At 37.4% G+C, this 12,871-nt stretch overlaps 1 protein-coding gene across 1 annotated transcript; it reads right to left on the reverse strand.

Moving 5' to 3' along the window:
* Positions 1-1,352: 1,352 nt before the first annotated feature.
* LOC101025347 (putative tripartite motif-containing protein 49B) lies at positions 1,353-7,922 on the reverse strand. The gene is given in 8 exon segments (XM_031653958.1): positions 1,353-1,669; positions 1,672-1,759; positions 1,761-1,933; positions 3,014-3,125; positions 4,454-4,681; positions 6,432-6,527; positions 6,792-7,139; positions 7,142-7,922. Coding segments are annotated over 8 exon segments (1,458 nt in total). The 5' UTR covers positions 7,238-7,922.
* Between the last annotated feature and the right edge of the window lie 4,949 nt (positions 7,923-12,871).

Below are 12,871 nucleotides of genomic sequence, written 5' to 3' on the forward strand. Positions count from 1 at the left end.
TGGCATATATTTATTAACTTGTTTCTGAGATTCATCAGTTTTGTCACATTCAGTGTTACAGGATTATTTTGCACCAATAATAACAAATACACCAAATTTATTTAGCTATTCTACTGTTGAAGAATATTTTGGCTCTAACTTGGAGCTACTATAAAAATTGATGCAGTGAACAATATTGTGTATGCTGAAGTACATGTAGGCAATCAGTTGACTATATTTTAGAATTAGAATATCTAGCCCATACAGAAATCAGGAATGCTAATAGTCAGTTTCCTAAAAAGAATTTCCATTTACATCTCCCCAGTCATGAATAAATTTCATTTATTCTGTATCTTTGACTACACACAATATTATGTGACTTTAAATTTTGGTATTTTTTTATGGGGGCCTGTGTTACAACTGGTGGATTAATTCTTAATTTTGTAAGACTAATGAAAGTGAGCACTTTTTTATATTTAGCTAGTTATTTATGTATCCAGTTCTGTAATGGGTCTGTTCAGATATTTTACCCCATCTTCTATTGAGTTCACTGTCTTTTATTTATTACATTTTAAGTATTCATCATGCATATGTATTATATTTTATTTTATGTATGTTGGGGTGAATATCTTTCTCCACTACTAGTTTGCATAATGTTTTTGGAAACACAGAATTCATCATTATCAATATAAATGAATGAATTGTTTTAATTACTAATTTGTGCCCTGGTTAAGAAATCCTTGTGAGAATATTGTATCAGGCTCCCCTTTCTTTCAGGAATCTATCTGGAAATGAGTGTGTATGGTTTGAGGTAGGGGTCAATATTTAGTCACTTTTTCCAATATACTTAATTAATCCAGCATTGGTCTGATCACCTTGTGTATTTCAATGTAGAAGAGCACACTAATAATGAAGGATTATTTACATCTGTAGTGAGAATTGCAAATGAAGCCGAACATAGAAGGTCAAATGATAGTATCTCAAAGGATAGATTAATACAATGAATCATGATGGATAAGTGTAATATAGTCAGATAAAGAGGAAGAAAAACATATCCCAGTTATCATTCAGATTTCACTCCAAGTTTCTTTGCATGAAGCACAAGATAATGACTGTCTTCCATTGATTTCTACTTCATTCAGACATAATGTTTGTCATCTATTATTTCACTCAGTGACAGTCAGAAATAAAGAAAAAAAGAGAATATACTGTATGCCATGGTCATGAATAATGATTTTCAAAAATTAGTTAATAAAGAACTAATACATATACTTTTAGTGTTTTCAGCATATTTAATAGTAACACAATAAATGAGTTTTGATAACATTAGAAGGCAGTTCAAGACATAAAATAGAGCCTATGTGTCATGTATGTTAAGGCACAAGGAAGAGGATTTCGTGGAATAAAGGGGTTCTCACAGCATGTGAACACATTCCGGATTTGTCTCCCCACTCAAAGCAAATACAGCAAAAGACAGGCCTGAGAGGAGGTGAGAAAGAGCAATTAGGGATGGTGTATATTAGGGAGCTTTGATTAACATCAACAAAGCTCACAGTCTTAGCCTCATAATCCAGGAATAATCCTACTCGGCTGGTAGGTCTTGAGATATATTGGAGCATAAGTGGGGAGGTGGTAAAGAGACGGCATTGAATGTCATTCTTAACACACCCAAGAAGAAAGAGTCCCTCCCTCCATCTCTCTTCTCATTCTGATTCTTCTCTTTCCAATATGTATTACAGACACCAAAAGCCCAGTTCCAAGAGTCCCCCCCATAGACGTGGAACCCAGTAATATTTGCCGGAGGTGAAAGTCTGAGCACCCCATGCAAGAAAACTTCTAGGTGTTGCAGTGATATAGGGCACATCTTGATGGTCACATCCACTACACATGCTTCTCAAAATTTCATATCGAAAGATATGACTGTTGGCCTCTTCCTGATGCAGAGTAATATGCACTGCAAAAATTAAAAAAAGAAAAAACATGCATAGACACGTGTAAATTAGAAAAAAATAATTGTTCTATCAAGAAGTTACTTTACCAGGAAATGTAAAGTCAGAAAGACAGTTTTGCTTGTAACTTCTAGTAAAGTATAGAGATGATTAATATTATATACAGGACAAACCAAACCCTAACCATAGATATGAAAATTTTTTGAAAACGTGCATAATATGGTTTAAACGCAAGACCAACTTCTTTCAATCCAATTTTCAAAGTAAAATGTACACATTATATGCCCTAAATGCTATACTGTTATCAAGATTTTTATTTAGAAATGTTCCTTATTCTTAAAAGCTAATGCTATCACTTTGGAAAGAATGTGAAGATTTTCACTTACTCAAGAAACGCCTGATATTCGGATGTAAAATGCATATGTACATGTTATAAGTGATAATTTAAAGCAGATTTCTGCAAAATCTTTGACCAGTCTCTCTGTGGTCCTCCATGCTAGCTCTGGACTGAAGCTGGATTTTAGACTTAACATGTTGCTCCTCATATTGCAATTAAATTGAACTTATTTTCATTTGTAATTTTACTTGTATTCACAACATGATTTCCTCCTTTAATTTTTACCCATTAATTCAAATGTTTGCACTATATGAATATATACCCATTTAAAAAATACAAAACCCCCAAGAATCTCCAGTAAACTATATTCTCCCAAAGAACAGTCTTAGCAGTTCAAACAAATACACTAAAGAAATGTACAACTTTTTATTTAACATTACATAATTCACCTGCATTCTGAGCATTATTTCATTTGCTCCTTTTGAAATTACGAATTCTACACCTTTTTCCCATTACATAACTCAATACATATTATGCCAGAAAGTATTGCTTTTCACTATCTTTCAAACTTAATGCTATAAATGTGACTATAAATAGACACAGACACCAAAGGGGTGCATGGTTATATTGTTCACTTATGTCTTAAAAGAAGTAAAATATTTGGTAAGGGATGAAGTATTACCTATGTGATCCTAACAATAATAATATTTAGATAAAGTGGGAGTGCTGCCTGTGGGTGGAGACTTACCTCGGCATTGGTTGAGCCTGTCCATCAGTCCAGCGATGGGCCCTGAGCTTAGCTCTAGATTCAGAGGCTGGGGCTTATGCAGCAGCACGGACTCACTCCTGCAAGGAAAAACCTGCAGTTACAACATCTACAACCATAAAATAAATAAGAATCACTATTTGTATGTAAAAGACATTTCATGAGAATCCTTTGAATCTACACATTTGCTAATTCAAAAATTATTACTTCCATTTTTGAAATTAATTCTTATTTAGAGTTCCTAAATTTTAAAGCACGATGGAAGAGTCTAAGTCAGAATTCAATCTGATCCTTCTTTTTTCGCCCCAAATGTGTAAGTTGCCCTCAGCCTTATGGCCTTGATAATATTTAGAATTGAAATTCCGAGTTCCACTTCTTGGCAGACTCCCCGGACATCTTTGAAACAGCAGGGTTCTGGGGAGACTGCTGCATCCACTGCTTCCTTTTCAACATAAAGGCTGTGAAACTTGTTCTAGGCAGGGAGATCTGCCTTTTAGCAAAGAGCTTCCCTAGAGACTTACACACCTCTAACACTCCACAGTTTTTTTCAATCTATTTTTCAGAACTCTTAACTGATTTGTATATATGTATAAAAAACAACACATCAACACATTTTCACTGCTAAAATACTTCCCCCTCTTCTTTCCTGCTTCCTCTGGTGACTTTCTTACCATCCACGAAACAAAACTCTATCTTTCACCTATGCAGGATTTTAAGCAATAAAACAAAATCAGGAATAAAAATGTTTGTTTTAGTTCACTCTTCTTGTATTCATTTATTTACTTTTTGGCCTTGTCTTTTAAGTTGTGGGAACAAAAGTAGCTGCAAAAAAAAAGTGATATCAATATCTTAATTATTTATGCCATGACCTTACTAGAGCCTTCTTTGATATTTGTGGAATCTGAAAGAACATATGCTATAATGTAGGTACACACTCACCTGTGTAATATAAAGCGTTCCAAACCCTGTAAAATAAGAAAGATTTAGTGCATTTCACAAGATGTATCTTTCACTAACTTCAGTGTGAGATTTGTATTCAGATTTGTATTTGTATTCAGTTTCTGAAGATACTATTCTCCTACCATATGCTTCTGGAAAGCATTTTCTGTTTTTTCTGTAATGAAAAACCCAGTCAGTTGTATTGTCATTAATTCACATCCTGGGAAAGTCTGAGTCTTGAAGACATTCTATAAATTAGTGAAGGGAGAAGAGGCCCAGAGGGTCCATGCTCTGTGGTAACCTCGAAAAACCTACTCAGTCATCTTTAGCTGAGCCAGTTACCCAAATGAGTGGACCCAAATGAGTGGAATGTGTTTTGGAAACACATCATGGAAATAAAGGTAGGGAGATGGATTTCAGCCTTGAGGAAAACACTTATACATGTGAATATTCAAAAACCTGAACCACATTGTGGGTTCGTACCTGAAGTAGCTCCACATCTGGTTTATGACACATTTCCTTCAGCTCCTCATACATTCCTCTTAAAATCTCCCTCCTATGAGCCATTTTGGCTTTACTTAAATGAAGTTGATGAAAAATATCTTTCCCCTTCTTTTTCAGCGTCTCCAAATTATGTTTTTCTTCTTCATGGTGAAGTGCAGGCATCTGATACTCAGCTCTAACTGCTTCTAACCTTAAATTCACATAATCCTGCAATGATAATGGGTTAATCAAAAGAGAAATGTATTTATCTATCTCCTATGAAATCTCACTGATTCCTTTTGTCTCTCGAACATCCAAGAGTTTAAACCTGAGTCTTGCCAGTTCTTAGAATCCACAAAATTTTGCTCCTTTCCTTTCTTTCTGCATAAAGATCAACATAGATGTATCTGCCCAATTACATTAAATTTATTCAAGATAATGTGTTTTCTAAGATAGTTGGAAATAAACACACACACACACACACACACAATTTGAATTTCGCTATTCCAGCCCATATTATGGAAAAGTAAGAACAGTTCATGCTTAAGAGTTGGAGTATACAGCTATTGTTACTAGAAAGGAAATAATTATTTTCTGTCTCATTGACACATGCAAGTTGCTTAAACTCAGTCTATGTGAAATGACCTTAGACTAGCATGTCCAGCTAAATGCATTTCACGCAGCGAAACCTATCCTAATCAGGTTGCATTTATGATTTGGCCATTTTTGTCTCTCTGAATTCATTTCCTTCCATTCTTTCTCTAACTCATCCCAATCTGAAACATAGACTTGTCTGTGGTTCCTCAGGCCTCCAAATATACACAGACTCAAAATTACTGCATATGCTCTTCTCTCCAACTAGGATTATATAGATACACCCAAACACACACACACATACATACATATACATATATACACACTCATGGTCCACATATATATCCCTACACACATCTCTGTTCCCTCTCCTCTTCAAAACTTTGTTTCAATTTGAATTTTTCAGTGAGGCATTTTCCTGACCACCCTTTTTAAAATTCAGACACTCATCTCCAGTTTCTGGCCTGTTTTGTCCTTTTCTACTTCCCTGTTTGATTATTCTCCAACAAAACCTACAACGCTCAAGTACATCATGCATTGCATATATTTGCATATTGACCATTTGACTCTCTTATTTGGATTGTATGATCTGTGAGTACAAAAGTGCTTCTTTTCTTCTTTGCTAGTATATTTTCTAATTTAATATTCAACATAGACTACGTTCTCATGAAATCCTTTTCAACAAACTAATATTAGCTAGCATACCCTCAAAGTATATATCCACAAAGAGAAAATTATTTATAATATTTTTCTGAAGTCCTCAGAGTTCTCCGTATATTTAGATACTGGTTCCCATATTCGCAGGTTTACATCGTCTCCTCAAGACACAAATCTGTGTTTCTCACCACTTTTCTCATCATATGTTATGTATTATTCAATATTAATTAGTTGAGATTCCTAATTTCATGGTTCCCCTAGATTTCTCCTGTCACTTTCTGCCTAAAATTTTCCATACCATTCCACATACTACTTGTTCACCAGCATTCAGATTAATGCTGACCCAGCCTCAGAAGGTTCACTTGAGCTTTCCGTGACTGCCAAATAAATCTTGTGCCCAGCATTTATCCAACCAGCACCTATAGAATGCTGTGAGATGTATCCCGGTTTCTTGTATCTCTTGGTGTATAGCTACAGGTTTGTAAGGAAACAAACCAGCATGCTTTGGGTGACATCAGTGGTTTTCTTAGAAATCCTACCTAATAAGCATACTGTTCTATATAAGAAATGAGGCCACTTTTTCTCAATGTTTTCTTTTTTCTTTTCTTTTTTTTTTCTGAATCCCAGAAACAATACAGTTTGCTATCAAGTTCCTATTTTGAGAGTCACCCATTTGCCCACCATAAGCTCCTGGAGAAGTTAGAAGGGAGAGTAGTACAGGACTAACCTTCCAGTATTTGGTTCTGGTGGTTTCCATGTTCAGGTTTCTGTGATTTTCACAAGCTTTTTCCCATAAAGACTGCATTTTCTTTAAAAGCTTCTCCTGTAAAAGAGCCATAAACTGAAGCACCAGTGCAGACTGTGACACAGGGAGGGGGCCCAGAATAAGGGACAAATAAGCTCCTAGTAAATGGCATTTCCTTCGTTTCCCTTCATGTTTGTCAAAGCCCAGAGGTTTGAAGCTAAGAAAGCCCAAACAGAGCGGCTTAAAGGGAGGCGGAGTTGGCTTGATCCAATCTCCAAGAAAATAGACCCACAGAATTTCATGTGTCCTTTATAGAAGTATATGTTCAGAGGCATCACTTACCCGGTGTTCCTCAGCAGCCCACTCAATGGGACAGTGTTTGTGGTCTCGGTGCTCCTGAGAGCTGGAGCACAGCAAACAGAGCAGGCTCTTGTCCACTTCACAGAACATCTTCTTTGTCTCCCTGTGAGTGCCACACATTTGCTCCTCAGAGCTCAGGAATTGCCAGAGACTGGCTTTTCTGGCAAGGGAAGCCATCTTCTTCAAATGAATGTTAATTTGTTGTCTCTCTGCCTTATTAATTTCTGTATCTTGAAAATGGAATGGGAGAAGTGGGATGATTCTACAGCTGAGGTAGAAACAGGGCCTGCAAAAGCTGTGCCCACAGTCTATGGTGACTGGGTTCATGTAGGGGCGAAGTTCATGCAGATGGGGCAGGTGAGCTCCCTCTGGAAGACTTGCAAGATTCCAGAACTCATGTTTCTGGGGAAGAAAGAGAAACGTGTCATTTTGGGGCCTGGGTTGATGAAAGGCTTCTAAACATGTGGAGATATGTGATAGCTCTAGTTTCTTCTCTTGTCAATGTTCATTAAAATACAACAAACTCTTTCTTCTGTTAAAAACTTAAAAATTCATACACAGAGGGATTCTCCCAGCTTTAGAGTAGATATTACTAACTAGATGACTCACAGTCCCTTCTGCTCCTAGTTCCTGTCTGTAACATAATACTAATCTATTCAATTACCAATTTTCTGAATGTGGATCTGGAAATTGGGTTTTGATTCTAAGTGGTCAGAATAAATCGTAGTTTTCCCTATTCTTCTTTCAAATAACTGATGAATGACTATGAGAGAGTGGGAAAAAACTACCTGGGCCCAAGAAGATGAGAAGATAGCCAGAGTGTTCTGTGACATATTTTTAGAGAGGGACGCAAAAGCCGGGCAGTAAACCACTATGGCACAAGTTTACCTACGTAACAAGTCTGTATGTCCTGCACAGTTATCCCAGGACGTAAAATTAAATTAAATTACATTAAAAACAAAAACCCAAATCAAAACAAAATAAAAAAAAAATCCAACCAACCAACCAAATAAAGGAAAAGACTGCAATTAAACCAATCAAGGTTTACTAGTAGAGAAAAGAAACATTATTAAAGATATCTGGTCTTTTTCTTTTCCTGCGGATCAAATTAACTTCCCCTAGGGCTGCAGAAACCTGAACCAACATGGCAGGGGAGCTTTTTGTCTGGATCCAGAGAGGTGTAATTATATTTCCATGGTGTGATGGTGAATTTTAGGTATCAGTCTGACTGGATTAACCAATACCTATAGAACAGGTGAAGCACTGTTTCTGGGTGAGTCTGTGAAGGTGTTTCTAGAGGAGAGAGACATGTGAGTTGGTGAGTTGAGTGGGAACCTCATCCCTCAATGTGTGTAGGCACCATCTAATAGGCTGGTAGCTCAGATATAAAGAAAAAAGCAGTGAAAAGGCAATTTCCTCCGTCTCTCTCCTGAAACTGGTCCTGAGGCTTTCAGACTTGAGCTTAGCCAGTATACCAGTATCCTCAGGACGCCAGCCTAAAGACAGCCTATATTGGAACTCCCAGACTCCATAATCAAGCAAATTAATTTTCCTGATGAATTCTACCCCATGTAGAATCATGTATAACTTGTACACGATGTATGTTCTGAGAAATGTGTCAGGTGTTTTTAGTTTTTTTTTTTTTTTTTTTTTTTTTTTTTTTTTTTTTTTTGACAGTGTTTCCCTCTGTCACACAGGCTGAAGTTCAGTGCCATGATCTCGGCTCATTGCAACCTCCACCTCCAGGGTCAAAGTGATTCTCCTGCCTCAAGTTCCCGAGCACCTGGGATTACAGGAACGTGATACTAGGCCTGACTAATTTTTGTAATTTTTTAGTAGAGACGGGGTTTTGCCATCTTGGCCAGGCTGCACTTGAACTCTTGGTCTCAAGTGATCTGTCTGCCTTGGCCTTCCAAAGTGCTGGAATTACAGGCATGAGCCACAGTGCCCAGCTGTGGCGCAATGGCTGAGCCAGACATGATAGAATATACTACACAAACCTAGACGCTATAGCCTACTACACACCTATGGTATACACTATAGCTTATAGTTCCTACAATAGGCTACAAACCTGTACAGTATGTTCTGTATTGCATACGGTAGGCAATTGTAACACAATGATAACTATTTGTGTATCCAAACATATTTAAATACAGAAAAAGTACAGTAAACATATTGGTATTATAATCTTTGGGACCGCCATATGTGGTTTGTGGTTGACTCAAATGGCCTGTTAATAATCTGCACACATATATATAAACATCCTATGGTTCTGTCTGGAGAACCCTGACTAGTATAAAAACTATAATCTTTGTTTTGGCAATTTTGTCCTTTACGCTGCTTTGTTTGATATCACTTCTGAATTTAAGTGAAAGAAATGAAAAATCTTAGAATTGCAAATATTTTCCAGAGCTCATCTAAGACATTTTAAGAAATTTTTCACAGTTTGATAAGATTAAGACTCAAGTGAGATGACAATCACAATCACATATCAAATTAGGTCTCATAAATTTATTTGGTCAAAAAATTGTGTTTTGATTTCTAAAGTAGGATATTTTGGGGAGCTTTCTCATTGTTTTGAGTTTCACTATTTTGCATCGCTCATCATTACCTTACTAATTAAAAGTCATGTCTAAAACCTGAATGTTATGAAAGCACGTAACTTACATCATTCATTAGTGTATTCTCAATTGAATTCAACAATATTAATATACTCATTAAAGACATACACGGCCGGGCGCGGTGGCTCAAGCCTGTAATCCCAGCACTTTGGGAGGCCGAGACGGGCGGATCACGCGGTCAGGAGATCGAGACCATCCTGGCTAACAAGGTGAAACCCCGTCTCTACTAAAAAATACAAAAAAACTAGCCGGGCGAGGTGGCGGCCGCCTGTAGTCCCAGCTACTCGGGAGGCTGAGGCAGGAGAATGGCGTGAACCCAGGAGGCGGAGCTTGCAGTGAGCCAAGATCACGCCACTACACTCCAGCCTGGGCGGCAGAGCGAGACTCTGTCTCAAAAAAAAAAAATAAAATAAAAAATAAAGACATATACAAACACCTATGTGTACATATATGTATCAATTACATATATTCATTATGCATACATATCTGCTGCAGTGAACACTAATTTTTCAAAACCATATTAAGCAATCATAGAAAGCACAAAATAACAATTAATATCCTCACAATTGATAAAATCTATGGTAACAACAGGAGTTACAAATGGTATCATTGTGTAGATTTAAGAAAATGAGATATTTTAACACTCATTTATTATTGTGTAAAGGAAAGATGATATAATTTTATCAATATATTTCACTCACCCTGGAGTTCTTTTAATGGTTCCCACAACGATTCTTCCAAAAATAATTTTGTTAAGTACTCCTCCAGGTCAGGAGCTCATTCACTGCAGTACTGAATTTCAGAGGTCACCAAAATGCAGTTCTAAGTGCTGTCCTTCTCCTTCGGAGAAAACGGAACTTGTCTCTTCTGCCTCCTTTTATAAGAATCTGTGAAGACCACACCCACCTCTTTAAGGGTATTTAGAGCATTCCGAAAGGTGGAGACAAAGATGATTAGGTTTATGCAGCATTTAGAACACACCTTTGCAGCTCTGATTAAATTATTGTCACACTTTCATTCTGAAAACCAGTGCCTGAATGAATCATATGTAACATAAATCATGTCAGAGTAGACATAGGCTAGAAATAAATTAAGATGCATTTTATACTGTTTATTGGGTTTCTTCCATGATATAGGCATTCCTCTAACTGCACATTTATTTATTCTAGAGAAAGGGTCTCCTTCTGGAGTGCAGTGGCATAATCGCAGCTCCCTGCAGCCTTGAATTCCAAGTAATCCTCCTGCTTCAGCCTTCCAAGTAGCTAAGACTTTAGGCTGACACTATATAACCTGGCTAATTTTTTTTTTTTTTTTTTTTTTTGAAATTTTTGGTAAAGTCAGTGTATGACTCTGTAGCACAGGCTGTTCTCCAACTGCGGGTTTCAAGTGGTCCTCCAGTCACAGCCTTCCGAAGTGCTAGGAGTACAGGTATAAACCACCTCATCCAGTATTTATACTAAAGCTTAAATACTGCTTTAGTACATTTATAGGATATTTCCAGAGAAGTCCAACAGAAGATAAAACTTTCCTTTTTGTTTTCTGTTTCCTACGACTCTAAAAGAAATCACTGATTAACCAAATAAACCCACTAACTTGGGGTCTCTCATTGAATTTACAAAACTTCGCCAGTGTCACGGGTGAAAGATGAGTTATTACTTTAACGCTTTTCTCCACATAGTGCGTCATGTCCTGCAATGACTATGAGTGCACCACAGGAATTATTTGGGGGATTATAAATAACTTTTAGGATATAGGCAAATTCACAAATACAGAATCCAAAAGATAGGCATGAACTATATTTTTCTTTCTGTACCAAATCTTTTTGTAGTTATATGAAAATTTTTTTTTTTTTTAAAGAAAGATTTCGGAAGGGACTACTCAAATACCTTCTGACAGAGGAATTCTTTGTCAATGGTCCAGAAGATTTATGGTCAAGACTATCAAAACTGTGAAGACAAATCTATCAGACCCATGACTGCCAAGGTTCAAAGACAAAAGCAGAAGCCATAAGATATGTGTATAGTTAGGGAGATTCACATGTGAAGTAAGTGCAAGGAATTGGCTTACAAACAGTGGGGGCTGTTTAAGCAAATGTGAGATCCTTGGTACAGTCCCTCAGGAAAAGAAATCCCCACTGCCTGGATCCCAGTGGTCATGAATTAAAGCTTTGGTTTAAAGTCAATAGGGGGCAATTGGAAGATTAGAGTCCCATTTGTTGTTTAAAATGTTTTTCAAGAGATGCCCATGTCTTTCTTTAAAGGACTTTCACAGACGAAGTCAGGCTTGCTTGGGCACACTTCCTAGTCACAGGATTAGGACCTTCGCTTGCATCTGCGAAATGCCTTCCCAGCAGTTTCCTAAGTAAGTGTTTCGTTGAAGAATAAGAAGGTATGTCTATGCCACAAAATGGCTACTGCCCTCATTTCCGTCTTTGTACGTGCATGTACTCAAGTTGACCCATCATAAAATCATCCAGAGTTTATATTTCATTAAATGCAAGAAATTGAACAGTAGATTTTCTTGTTCTATTGTGAGCTTACTGTCCAAGACCACCAACTGACTGACCACCCTCTATATCCATTCTGTACCTCAATAAATCTAAGTAACTAATCGAAGTGTCCACACAGAAGTAAGATCTGCGCTGGTTGTGTGTGGGGGCCCTGTTAGCTCAGTCCTGGACTCCAGAGTGGGAAACTTGTGAAACCCTCAGGTTATGGACTGGATCCTGCGGACATTCTCTGCTGAGATTCTGGAGCTCCGTGGCGGGGCCCTGGTTCTCCATTACAAGGTCTGATGACGCTCTTTATCAGGAAGGAATTGGGGCAAGGAGAGAAGCGAAGGGAGGGTAGCTTCTGCTTTTATTTCAACCACTTTTTGCACCACATCATTCACTTATTCATTCAAACACTCAGCTTTAGGCAGGTGAAGCCTAGAGCACTGGAAATTAAGAGCTTTCCATTACAGACCTACCTCTGTCTACTGTGGCATTATCAAGGAAACAACATGTTTTCCTACTTGAGTCTCAGACCATGAAACAAACATAAGAAAGTAATTCCCTTTAGATTGGCATTTTGTAGGTTCCAAAAGTCCTAACCAATCCAGAAGAGAGAGTAGAGATGGGTATAGGCAGGAACAATCCATGATGTGGATAATGGACACTCCAGCCAATTTGGAATACTTCTTCATTTTCCAGTGCTTCTCCTTTTAATAAAAAAGATAGTTTTTTGTACATGAGACTGTTTTCATTCTAGCATCTGAAACCTACCTCTACCACAAAGTTTTCTGTTGAATTACAAATCTATTTTTCAGAATCTGGTAATAGCCGATTTCCTGCCACTTCACTCCAGCCTGGGTGAAAGAGCCAGGCTCCATCCCAAAAGAAAAAAAAAAAAAAAGAAGAAAAGTAACATTGTATAATGACATCAGACAACTGATTTACTT

Source organism: Papio anubis, chromosome 12 (genome assembly GCF_008728515.1).
Source record: "Papio anubis isolate 15944 chromosome 12, Panubis1.0, whole genome shotgun sequence".
NCBI classification, from domain to species: domain Eukaryota; kingdom Metazoa; phylum Chordata; class Mammalia; order Primates; family Cercopithecidae; genus Papio; species Papio anubis.